At 40.6% G+C, this 13,360-nt stretch overlaps 1 protein-coding gene across 4 annotated transcripts in view; it reads right to left on the minus strand.

Annotated features, from left to right (window-relative positions):
* Positions 1-4,959, minus strand: part of RPRD2 (regulation of nuclear pre-mRNA domain containing 2) — an 81,895-nt gene extending 76,936 nt beyond the window's left edge. For 2 of the 4 annotated variants that reach the window (XM_024765786.1, XM_024765785.1), the window contains exon 1: positions 4,732-4,959. In XM_024765786.1, the coding sequence (XP_024621554.1) occupies positions 4,732-4,936 (205 nt within the window). In that variant the 5' untranslated portion in view covers positions 4,937-4,959. The remainder of the gene's footprint in view (positions 1-4,731) is intronic. The other 2 variants (XM_024765787.1, XM_024765788.1) reach the window with 1 other exon arrangement.
* Positions 4,960-13,360: the final 8,401 nt, after the last annotated feature.

A 13,360-nucleotide genomic window follows, 5' to 3' on the forward strand; every position in this document is an offset into this window, starting at 1 on the left:
ACAATACCTACTTCAAAGAATTATGAAGATTGAATGAATTAATAAGTGTAAAATGCTTGGAACAGTGCCTGGCACATAATAAGCACTTGATAAAAGTTAGCTAGAAAATTATTACCAGCTTCATGGTCCATTCAAGGATCTGAGAAACCACTGCCATACATCAAAAATAGTAAATTGCACTTTTCTAATTCTCTGCAACAAATTAATCCTGTATTAAGAGGTTTTTTTTGGACAGTCCATATTTATATAACAGTTTCTCTTGTGGAGAAAATACCAGATTGTACTGAGATTTGCTTCAAATGAGGAGGAGGAGAAGGGAAAGTAAAGGCGACAGAAGAAAAAAGATCGGCCATTAAAATAACTACTGGGACTTCCCTGGTGGCGCAGTGGTTAAGAATCCACCTGCCAATGCAGGGGACACGGCTTCGAGCCCTGTTCTGGGAAGGTCCCACATGCTGTGGAGCAACTAAGCACATGGGCCACAACTACTGAGCCTGCGCTCTGCAGCCCACGAGCCACAACTGAAGCCCGCGCGCCTAGAGCCTGTGCTCGGCAACAAGAGAAGCCACCGCAACGAGAAGCCAGCGCACCACAACAAGAAGCCGGCGCACCGCAACGAAGAGTAGACCCCCGCTCGCCGCAACTAGACAAAGCCCGCGCACGGCAATTAAGACCCAACGCAGCCAAAAATAAATTAATTGATTAATTAAAAAAAAAGATAACTACTTTTGAAGTGGGGTGATCAGTGTTGGCAGGAGTGTTATTACTTTTCTAATCTTGTACATACTTAAAGTTCGTACCAAAAACAGCTGAAGGGAAATCTTAACAGCTTTTCTGCTCTACAAATGATTCTACTTTCCTATAACCCCCTTTTCTTCAAAAACTCATTTCAATTCTCATACACCTTCTAAAACAGACCAACCCATTCAATGGTTAGAAGCAAAACAATTTGGAGATATCATGAACACAGTATTTTCCATTTTGTCCTACTAGTTCTTCAGACAACTTGCTAATTCACTACAGAAAGGTTGGTCCAAATCATCTCCCTCTGACTGGGAATGTAATTTCCAGCACTGTTCCCAAAACAAAGTAATTATTTCGAATAGTTAGGACCTTAAGACTATCTACATCATCGTTGTCACCATAATAAATAATGTGAACATATATGTATATGCTAGGACCTATACCAAAATACATGCATTATCTTCTTAAATCTAGACAACAAGCCTATGAGAGATAATTATCTCTACTCACAGATCAGAAATTGAGACTCACAATTTAAGTACTGTGCCCAGGTATTAACTGATGGAATTAAGATTTGAACCTGGGTCTAATTCTAAAGTCTGTGTTTTTCTACTTTTCCATACTTATTTCCATGTTACATTAAAAATGGGACAGATGAACAAAATACAGAAATGACAGTCTAGTCAAATTGCACATCAAGCCCATATAAGCGCCATATTTTGAAACTGCCAACAACCATACCTATCATTTCTTTTACTAAATTATAAATGCTGCCTTCTGATAAACAGAAATTAAAACAATTCAAGTTCTTGATTAACTATTTCACAAAATTATATTGGCAAATATTTACTGATTACTTATTGTGTGCCAAACACTGTTCTAGTTGCTTGGGGATGTAGCAGCAAAGAAGACACAGCCCTGTCATCTGGTGGAAGAAAATAAACAGTAAGCATATAAACAAATAAATAAGGTAATTTCATATACTGAAAATAAAGTGATGTGTTATAATGCAACTGAAGGAACCATTTGAAATAAGATCATTAGGGAAGGCCTTTCTGAGGAGGTAATATTTGAGCTTGGATCTAAATGATGGGAAGATAGGATTAGAAGAAGCCTGAGAGGTAGTAGGCAGGGCAGGTGGTGTAGGACCTTGTAGACCTTTTACTTGTAGTAAAAAGAAGTTTAACCCTTTAAGCCTGTTGCAATGGTATATCACTGAAGGATTTTAAAGCACAGAAATGACATCTGTTTATGCTACAGAAAGATCACTTTTGAAAAATGATAGTAATGGAAGCTTCAGTCAAACAAATTAAAACAAGTCTGAATAAAATCAGTAGAACCCAGGGCTTCCCTGGTGGCACAGTGGTTCAGAGTCCGCCTGCCGATGCAGGGTACATGGACCACCATGGAGTGTGCTTGAGGAAGACTACTTGCCTTCTCTAAGTTATTTCCTTTATTGTTTTTCTAATTTTTATTTATTTATTTTTTGGCCATACTGCGCAGCTTGCAGGCTCTCAGTTCCCCGATCAGGGATTGAACCTGGGCCATGGCAGTGAAAGCCCAGAATCCTAACCACTAGGCCACCAGGGAACTCCCTAAAGTATTTCCTTTAAAGTGAACAAAAGTCTCTTATTACACATTATGAAATAAAGGATAAAAATGAAAATATCTCAGGAAGAGTTAACATAGTCACTTAAACTCCCACTGAGGTCTAAATATAAGTTACTAAATAATGGATGCCAAAGAAAAAAAGGAGAAGCAAAAGTGGCATCAGGAAAATGGACAGAAAGGCTGGGAATGCCAAAGACACCTATTTCACAAATTTGCCTAAAGCTGACTTAAAAACCAAACTCGAACTAAAATAATTCTAACAACAATCTCCTGAATATTTCTCTCAAAAGGCTTTATTTACAATAAGATAAACGATGTTCACTCAACGTAAACATAAAACAACTACAAATTACCCTTAACCATTTTAGAAAGTTAAGTTGCATTCCACCAGACAAAAAAAAAAATCAGGTTTATAGAAAGCCAAAAGCATTGAACTATACAAACTGTATATAATACACTTCAAATGAAGTACTGTCTTCCTAGAGCAATCATTTTTTTCACTCTTAAAATATCAACAAGGGAAATAAGCTCAGGCACAATATCAAAAGTAGAGGCAGAAAAATTCTGGCTCCAGTGTATCTCGTTATCGCTGACTGTAAAAAATATATTGTAATTGCATTTGTAATCCCACAGGCAGGGATGGCGACCAACTTATTCTTGCAAATGATGTAACCATACAGTTAAAGCACCAGAGCCCAAAGGTAGAAAAAGTAAAAATGTTTTAAAACAGGAAGAAAAATATGTTTAAGGAGAATACGTCCTCAGGCTTGAGCACTGCTTGCTACCACTGGTATACCAAAAACATTAAAGAATAATCATGAAAACATTACTTTACAAAGTTAAGTGTGGCCATTGTCATCTGATATGGTGGAGTCAAATCCCAACTCCACCATTTTACTGTATAAACTTAAGCAGCTTACTTAACATTTCTGAGGCTTAGTTTCCACATCTGTAAATCAATTATTAAAAAATCTACTTCTTAGGGTTAGTTTAAGGTATAATGAGATACTAGATATATTGTAAATGACAAAGGGCTGGGTACATAGTAGATACTTACTATGTGAGTCTTTGATAATGACTGGTACTTGATATTGTATGTTCTAATTTTACCTCTTGGAAAGAAAGTAACTTTGATCTGCTATTGGTAAATATAGGTAATCCTGCCTTGGTTATACAACTCTTTCTGCATATGTTATTCAAAGAGCCACAAAACATCTCTCCCAACAATAACTTTATACACAAATAATTTGAAGTTTGGGGTCTATGATTTTGTAAATTTTATCCATCTGTTCCCTAAAAGTAAACACAAATTCAAACACTATAGGGGCAATAGCAAAAGTGGAATAAGAAGAATAAGTGAATGATGGGTCTCACTGGTGACGTGCCATAGACAGGAAGCAGACCTAAAATTCAAATAGATATACATGGATTTAGGGTCAACCCTCTCTTCTCAGCAGGAAGCAACAAATGACTTCTCCACACTTTGTCCTAAAAGATCTGAAATTTTCTGCAAACAATCCATGCTTCCTGACAGTCTAACAGACCTCTTTTCTGCAGTAACGCAGTAAAGTGAAAAAAACTCCACGATGTAGACAAAAAAGCAATTAACTGGGGTAAAAAAGTAGTACCTATTCAAAAAGCACACTTCCTGATTCTTTGTTTTGATTACCTATGAAACCAATTCCTATTCTTTAAAAAGGTATCTGAACTGGTTGAAAAGTAGCCGGATATGTTTTCCATTTTATGGTGTTAGTGGCGATACTGACTACGGTTGTTTCCGGTCAGTATCAAGAAGCCTGTATTTTACTGCAGCAAACATAGCTACAAAAACCTCTCAGGTGGTCGCCTCAGCTCTATGTGGAGCTCACGTTACCTCTTCATCTAGGTAAGGCCCTTCTTATTACACATCACACGTTTTAGGTCAGTGGAAAATAGAATGGTCCCACATATTCCAGCGAAGTAGATGCATTTACTACTGCTTAAACCATAGCGTGTCTATCACCAGGAGAATAAGAAATCATTAACACGTCAGGGCCTATAAGAAATAAACGGACGCAACAATTTCTGTGAAGGTTCAGTAAAAACAACATCACCTTACAAAGCTCTGAAACAACATGTAAATCTCAACAGATTTGGGCCCAACGTCCCAAGGTCACACCAAGTCAGTCGCTATAAAATCCAAGAAATGATGAGCCTCCTGCATTCAGGACAATCCTGGCTAGGAATAGGGTCTGAGTTTGGGTACACTCTGGTCGAAGCTTTAATATGAACAACCCCAACCGAATGCAGCGGCTCCACAGGGAAACCCTAAGCGTTTCGGGTAGTATTTCCTTCCATCCCCAGTCTTCCCTTCCCTAGTCACCCCCCAACACTCACATCTCCGGAGCCACTTCATCCAATGGTAGACGATAGTAGTGTGGTGTTTCTTGTTCTCTATACACCAAGACGACAAGCCTTGAATAGATTCCATGGTGTTAGTTACCGACTGGAATTTTCGATCCAACGAGGACTCCAGAGCCCCTGCCGAAGAGGCCGACGAGGAGGAGGCCTTACTGCCGCCTCCGCCGCCGCCGGCCGCCATCTTCCCGGTTTGCACAAGCGCTGCTGCTCCTCTGGCGGCCGCGGCGGCGGCGGCGGCGGCGGGAGCGGGCAAAACAATCACTGCGAGTGCGTGAAAGCCGCAGGTGGGGAGGGGGGCCAGGGGGTCGGGATGGTGCACGCGCTAGGCTCTTCTGGAGGTAGGACGGGAGGACCAGCTGCTGGGCACGCTGGCGGCTCCTACACGCTGCAAAGAGGGGCTGCGGATTTCGAAGGTTTATCGGAATTGTTCAAGGGATTGTGTTTAAACCAGTCAGTAATCACGGAAGAACTGCGCAGAAAACAGGTCCTGCAAAGCCTTTCTAAACGCCTGGCCCGGAAATTAATGGTTTTATACTCTTCGGCTCTCAACGCTTAAGGCCGTTCCCCCACACTCCTCTAAGAGCGGGCATGAATATCTTAAAGTTAATACTACCCGACTGCCCCGTCAGTTGCAGAAATCTTTCTCTCTCCTTTAGATCCTCTAGCACAGAAAGGCCCAAAGCTACCTAGTCAGGATTTTTTTTGCAACGCAACAGCAGCAAAGGGACAGCAACACTATCGCGCACGCGCTGCTTGGCCCCGCCCCCCTGCTTCCTTCTCAACCTAGAAAAAGCAGAGGGAGGTGTGATGGCGGGGCAATCTGGCCAATCAAGGGAGAAGAACGGGAAGCGCGCGCAGAAGCCCACAAGCCCCAAGGGCTAAGGAGGCGCTTCGAGTATTCGTGCGCCTGCGCAGCAGGCCAGCGCGTAGCGGGCTGGGAGGAAAAACGGGGAGAGAAGGGTGGGAGAGGGAGTTGGTCAAACTAAGGAGAGGTTGGGGGAGGGGCTTCACCGCTCCGCCCCGCGTTTTGCTTCCTAGCGAGGTGTCTCCTTTGGGGCTGTCCAGCTCACACAGCAGGGCCGAGAAACTCCCACCGCTCAGCGGCCACTGTTATTTTCTGGCACCTGCAGCTGCCGCCGCCGCCGCCGCTGCTAATTCCTCGGGGCACCGACGCGCCACAAACTAGCTAGCAGCCATCTTGCGGTGCCTCAGAGGATGCGCATGCGCCAGCTCCAGCGAGCCATTCACTACGCAGACTCCCAGACCAAACAATTTTTTACACTCCCCTGGGACATTAACACTCACAGCCACTTGACTTTTTGGATTATAGGAAGAGGAAGTAAATGAAGTGAAACGAAAATTTTCCCCGTAGAATTTTCGAGACGCGGAAACAATAAAAGGCAAGATGTGATCTCACCTTCGCCAGATATGTTACAGTCTCACAGTTGCATAATACATTATAGTTTACAAAAGCCTTAGATATTTATTATTACATTGATTAGCACAACCTAGATTAACCGTGCAATTGCATATGCCTACGTAAATTCTCTGGGCAGATTTGGAGACTTCTTTGTTCCACTGAACACATGCAGTTATTGTATTTTAATTCTTTCACGTCTTCCCAGTAGACTCACGTTTTTTGAGGCAGGGAACCTGTTTTGTCAAGCTCACGTATAGTATTTGTTAATTCAACAAAAAGTTGTTGAACGTCTTGTGCCAAGTACAGTTTTAGATGTGGGGGAGTAACATAATAAAATAGACAAATATCCCTTTTTTCTGGGGCTTATTGGCAGGAGACCATAAAAAATATATCAGGGAGTAATAAGTTCTATGAAGTAGCATGAAGCAAGGTAAGGAAGAGAGAGGGGTTGTGTGTGTGGTCCTTAAGGGAATGGGAATGGTGGTTTGGTGATCAAGGAAGGCTTCTGGAAGGAAGTGATACTTGATCTGAATGTTGAGCACAAGGTAACCAAGCAAATATGGGAGAGGGGGAGAAAAACATGCTGGCAGGTGGAACAGCAAGTGTAAAGGACCTAAAACAGCAATGGCTTGATATAGTAGAGGAAGAACAAGGAGGCCATTGTGGCTAGAGAAGAGGACAAGTGATAGAATATGAGATCTGAGAGGTGAAGGGAGAGAGTTCATGTAGGGCCTTGAAGGCCACTGTAAAGACTTTGGCTTTTAACTTTGATGTGGGGAACACTTAAGCAGAGCAGTTTTAAGCAGAAAAGTTACATAGCATTCTTTTTAAAAGATTACACTGGCTGCTATGTTGAAAACAGACTGACTGCAGAGCCACCAGTTAAGGAGGCTATTGGAGTAATCCAGACAAGGAAATGATGGTGGCTTCTACTAGCATGGCAAAAAAAAAAAAAAAAAAGAGGAGTGGCGTCAGATCCTGGATAGTTTGAAGGTAGAGCCGAAAGGATTGCTCATGGATTTAAGGGGAATATGAGAAGAAGAAAAAAAAAGAGTCTAATATGACACCAAGGTTTCTGACCTGATTAACTAGAACAGTGTTTCTCAGCCTTTTTTTCCATTGCTGTTGACCCTAAAGATTCTTCTTAGATATTTTTTCCTATTCCCCCAACCCCCATGAAATGTTAATACCACAGTTATATTGTATATCTGTTTATGTACTGTCTGTATATTTGTGCTTTATACAAGAGTAAGCATGAAGTTTACTTTTTATTCAATGCAGAGTTAAGTGTGACTAAAATCTTTGTTAAAAATTAAAAAATTTTTTGATGTCTTTCTTCCACTGGATTCTTCTTTTTTTTTTTGATATTTATTTATTTGGTTGTGCCTGGTCAGTTGCAGCTCACGGGCTTCTTAGTTGTGGCATGCAAACTCTTAGTTGCAGCATGCATGTAGGATCTAGTTCCCTGACCAGGGATCGAACCCGGGCCCCCTGCATTGGGAGCATGGAGTCTTATCCACTGCGCCACCAGGGAAGTCCCAAAACTTAAAAAATTTAACGCTAATAATATTTAACTTTATAACTGTATTTGCTGAATAAACTTTAATGTAATTTATGTATATAAATTGCAATTCACTGCATTACATATGTAAATTAACAATTTATATAAATACATAATAGCAATGAAATCAGTTTTTGATTTTTTTTTTTTTTTTTTGCCACACCATGCGGCTTGTGGGATCTTAGTTCCTTGACCAGGGATCAAACCCGGGCCATGGCAGTGAAAGCGCCGAGTCCTAACCACTGGACCACCAGGGAATCAGTGTTTTTTTTATTTTATTTTATTTATTTATTTATTTATTTTTGGCTGCGTTGCACACGGGCTTTCTTTAGTTGCCGCGAGCGGGCTTCTCATCACGGTGGCTTCTCATTGCGGAGCACAGGCTCTAGGCATGCGGGCTTCAGTAGTTGTGGCACACGGGTTCAGTAGTTGTGGCTCGCAGGCTCTAGAGCGCAGGCTCAGTAGTTGTGGTGCATGGGCTTAGTTGCTCCGCGGCATGTGGGATCTTCCCAGACCAGGACTCAAACCCGTGTCCCCTACATTGGCAGACGGATTCTTAACCACTGCACCACCAGGGAAGCCCGGGACTGAGTTTTTAAAAAATCATTCAAAACTGTTATATTTCCAGCAGAAGTAAAATAATTGAAAATTTAATTTCTTAAAAAAATTTAGTGAACTTTTAACTTTATTTTATTTATTTATTTTTGGCTGCGTTGGGTCTTCGTTGCGGTGCACGGGCTTCTCATTGCAGTGGCTTCTCTTGTTGCGGAGCACAGGCTCTAGGCACGCGGGCTCAGTAGTTGTGGCACACGGGCTTACTGACTTTGCATACAATTTTTGTATCTTCCATTAACTCAATGTCATTGCTGCTTGTGTCACACCCAAGAAAATGAGAGAAATTAAATAAGGAGTAAGATTTTGTTGGGTAGAGCTGAGCTTTGGAAGGTGACAAAGCATTGTAATATCTAAGACTTTTTCATCCCCCAAGAGCCAACTTTTTCTCCATGTGGGGTGATATTGTTCCCTCGGAGAATGGATTGCCATTTTCTCAGACGGACCAGGGGAGGAAAGGGGAAGGAGCAGTCCTGTGAGAAATGAGTAGAAATCGGGATTTCAGTTAAACATCTTGAGTATCAGAGGCATAAATGGCACCAGATATTGTGAGTCTAAAGTTCATGAAAAAGTTCTTGGTAGGAAACATCAGTTTAAGAATTGTCAGTATATAGATGATCTTAAAGCCATGAGATGGATGAGGTTGCCCAGAAGTGAGTGAGCGTAGATAGAATAGAGGACCAAGGACTGGGCTATAAGGAGCAAGTTTCAAAGGATATTGAAAATGAATGATCAGCGAAGGAGAACCCAGCAAGTAATGTTCTGAAAGCCATGTAATGAATATTTGTCAAGCAGAAGGGAGTAATTGTGTCAGGTGTTGCTGCATAGGTTGCATAAGTTGAGGACTGAGATATAACCACTGAATCTGGCAAACACAGTAGTCACTGGTGGTCTTGACAAGGGCTGTTTCCAGGAAGTGAAGTGATTAGAGAGGGTTCTAGAGAGAATGGGAGATGTGGAGTTATCATGTGGTGACAACTCTTTCAAGAAATAAAATGGGAGCAGAGAAATGGAGCTGAAGCTGGAGGGAAATGTGGTTTCAAAAGGTCATTTCTTTTTTCCAAGGTGGGAAATAATGTAGCTATTATCAGATGCTACAGTTGATACAGGATAGAGATGGGACAATTGCTGGCTGATTTCCTTGAGTAAGTGGAAGAGGATAGGATCAGGTGGTAGGTTCATAGACAGTTCCTTTCTTGTAACAGGAAGGTAGATCTAGGTAGAGATTCAGGTAGGTTGATAGATGTGTTGGTGAGAATGTGCAGAAATTCTCTTCAATTGCTTCTCTTTTCTCAGTGAAATAGGTAGGCGCTGCAATAGGTGCTGAGGAAGCACACTCTTAAAAAGCATCAAGGATCTATTAATTGCCAATTCCAGTGCACTGTTTACAGTCTCAGCCTTCAGCTTTTTCTGTTAGTGCAATGGTTTAGAGTAAGACACTTAGAACCAGACTGCTCAAATTCAGGCTCTGCCACTTGCCGTTGGCAAGTTACTTGCGAGTGGCAATTTACTTTACTGCCACTTACCATTGGCAATTTACTTTACTGCCACTTACCATTGGCAAGTTACTCTCTGTGGTGCTATAATTATTAAATGAGTTAATGTGTGCACAGTGTTTAAAGTAGTGCCTGGCTTAGTAAAGGCTTGATGACGTTGATGTCAGCTATTATTTATTATACTTAAATCTTTCTTAAAATTCATTTCCCTTTGCTTCTGTTAAATATACAATCATTAATCAGATCCCACTAAATGGATCCTTTCTCCGCCCATTGCTAGTTTTCTTACCCCCTTGTGTTTGCCAAAGTTCCATTTTTAGCCCTTCTCTCATTTTTATGCTCATTCCCTCCCAAAGATTAAATTTATCACCTGCATTCATTCAAGTTGGGTATCCTAGTTATCTTTGATTCTACCCCTTCAACTAGTTATCAAATCTTGTAGACTTCTACCTAGATATTTCTTGCGTGAATTCCCTTCTTTTCATTCCCCTTGCCCTCTACCTAAAGATTATCACCTTTCTACATATCAACAGCATCACGATCAGCTTCCTAGTATATCTCTTCAGCTTATATATATTACCAGACTAATCTCCTAGTTTCCCCCTACTCAAAAAACAAAACCAAAAAACTTCTTCCTTGTTATGTACCAAGTTAAGTAAAAGCCCTAACTTTTAAGACCCTCCACAATGGTTCCAATCTAACTTCCCAGTATTATCTCAAATGCCTTTCCTCCAAGGTTCCTTGGGCTCCAAACTGTTCCTTTTCCTTAAATGTATCCTGTAATTTTCTATTTATAATTAATTCTGCCTAAAATATCCTCTTCTATTACCAAAATTCTACCTATCTTTCAAGAACTATCTTAAATTGCCTCTTTCAGGCAAACTTCCCTGATCATTCCAACTGGATCGACTCTTTTGAACAGTAGCATTTTCTGCCCTGAATAAAATTACATGTATGTTAACTACAGAATATTGCATTGAATAACATGCAAAAGCACCCTGATTGCTAAACAGTGTTAGTTATGACTGAATTGTCTTATCCAAAAATAATTATTTGGTACCTATATTACAATGATATTGCCATTGTTCAAGATATTTCTGGAAATTCATCAAGGTAAGCCACATATAGGAAGAACAAATCAGTCCAGTAACTTTATATTTGCATTTTTTAACAAAGAAAGCTATTATCTACCTTGATCATTTCACTTAATTCTCCATGATAAATTCCAAATGACTTTTAAAGTTCTCTCCAGAACGCTACAGAGGACAAATAACTGCCGTTAACTAAAGATATAACTTCAGATTATGAAAGAAATTACTAAAGTTCACAATGTATTCTAAGTGATAACAGCATCCCAAGATAGGAACTATTTTGAGTCTAGCATTCATCTGAAAGAACACATCTGTCCCTACCACCTATTTCACAAATGAAGCATCATGTGTAGGGACTAAGTTTGGGTTCTAGTCAAACCTGGGTTCAAATTAAACTCCACCACTTACTAGCCATAACCTTGGAGCAAATTACTTACTCTTAGCTTCAAATTTCTCACCTCTAAAATCTACTTTCCTCATAAATTTGTTCTGATAAAGGAGGCAATGCCTATCGAGCACAATGCTTAATACAGTACAGGATCAGATAAATTAAAAAACCACCACCACCCTGAAGCACAGGGAGTTAAGACTTAAAACAAGGATTAAGTCTCACTATGGGTACAGTAAGCCCCCTACAGACGAACCTTCAAGTTCAGAACTTTCAAAGATGCAAACATGCCCCTGTATGCCAGCTGTTGTACTGTACTACTGTACTTTTCAAGGTACTGTACCGTAAGATTCAAAATGTTTTGTTATGTATTACTGTGTGAAAAGTATTACAAACCGATTACAGTACAGCAATTGTGAATTGGGTTTTGTTGGATGTACGAACAAATTGTGGACTTATGAACGTGCTTTCGGAATGGAATTTTTTTTTTTAATTTATTTTTGCTGTGTTGGGTCTTCGTTTCTGTACGTAGGCTTTCTCTAGTTGTGGCAAGCGGGGGCCACTTTTCATTGCAGTGCGCGTGCCTCTCACTATCGCGGCCTCTCGTTGCGGAGTACAGGCTCCAGACGCGCAGGCTCAGTAGTTGCGGCTCACGGGCCTAGTTGCTCTGCAGCATGTGGGATCCTCCCAGACCAGGGCTCGAACCCGTGTCCCCTGCATTAGCAGATTCTCAACCACTGCGCCACCAGGGAAGCCCTGGAACTCATTCTTTAATGTAGGGAACTTACTGAACTTTATAATGAACAAAAAGACTCCTTTTAGGTCTTCAGCAAACAATACATTTTTGAAGTTGTGTATAAATTATTTACACTCATGTTTGTAATAAATCCTTTAATAAAAGCAAAAGCACTTACTTCTGACAATGTTTTCCCCTGGATTTGCTTAAATCACGAAATATCAATTCTCTAGCTCCTAAGTCTCACAGATATAGGCTTTTTTTTTAGGTTTCTTCCTGCTCTAGGAATTAGTAATGTCATCTGTCTGGGTTATAGTTTGCTTATCTCTAAAAAAGAGGTTGTATAGTTTTTCCTTAAGGCCTTCTGCAGTCCCTTGTCTCTTTCCACCTTTTTTATCCTAGCACTCTCTAATACTGCCTTATAATTGGAACTCTAACTAGGGCCTGAAACAGTAACTTTTTAATTTTTAAAAATTTTATTTATTTTTGGCCATGCCATGTAGCATGTGGGATCTTAGTTCCCCAGCCAACGATCCAAACCGTGACCCCTGCCTTGGGAGCATGGAGTCTTAATCACTGGACCACCAGGGAAGTCCCCACATTTTTTTTAAAGGGGTTAATTTGATAACATAGAATGTTTTAACTTCCGGTCAAGTATTCATTCTGACACTACTTCCTAGTAAACTCCAATTAGCAGGGAGGAACTCTAATGGCTCCTATATTCAATCCATTCTCAATACATCCTCAACAGGCAACATGAACTGGAACGATATTTATGGTAAGAATTTTGGACTTCTATGGATACTTATTCTGACCCAAATACTCCTAAAATCAAACCAGAAACATTAAATGCTTAAACAGAACTGCATCTTGTCAGATTCTTGGGGGTGGGTGGGAAAAAGAAATTACACATTGTCTTTTAGAAAAGGATTGGTTTCTTTAATTAGTAAAGAGAAGAAATAGGCTAAATTCCCAAATCCTATTCCCTTTTACAAACTGACCCATAACATCCTCTTTGGACTCTCCTTCTGTGTCCATTTCACCCACGACATACCTTCTCATATATTCACCCATATGAGGAACTAATTTCCTGTTAAGACTACTCAGCCAAGACCAGAAGTAATCTGAACCTCGTGACTATCCACCGAAGGTTAGGAGATGGAAATTCCCTCTCCCCTATCCACTTAATACCTTTTCCTTCTTCACTCTGCTCCAGGAAAACAATATTTATCATTCTTACTCTAAGATGAGGTCAGAAATTTCCATTATCCAATCATCCATCCATTCGTTCATCCATTTAT

This window comes from Neophocaena asiaeorientalis, unplaced genomic scaffold, assembly GCF_003031525.2.
Source record: "Neophocaena asiaeorientalis asiaeorientalis breed wild unplaced genomic scaffold, Neophocaena_asiaeorientalis_V1.1 scaffold474, whole genome shotgun sequence".
NCBI lineage: Eukaryota > Metazoa > Chordata > Mammalia > Artiodactyla > Phocoenidae > Neophocaena > Neophocaena asiaeorientalis.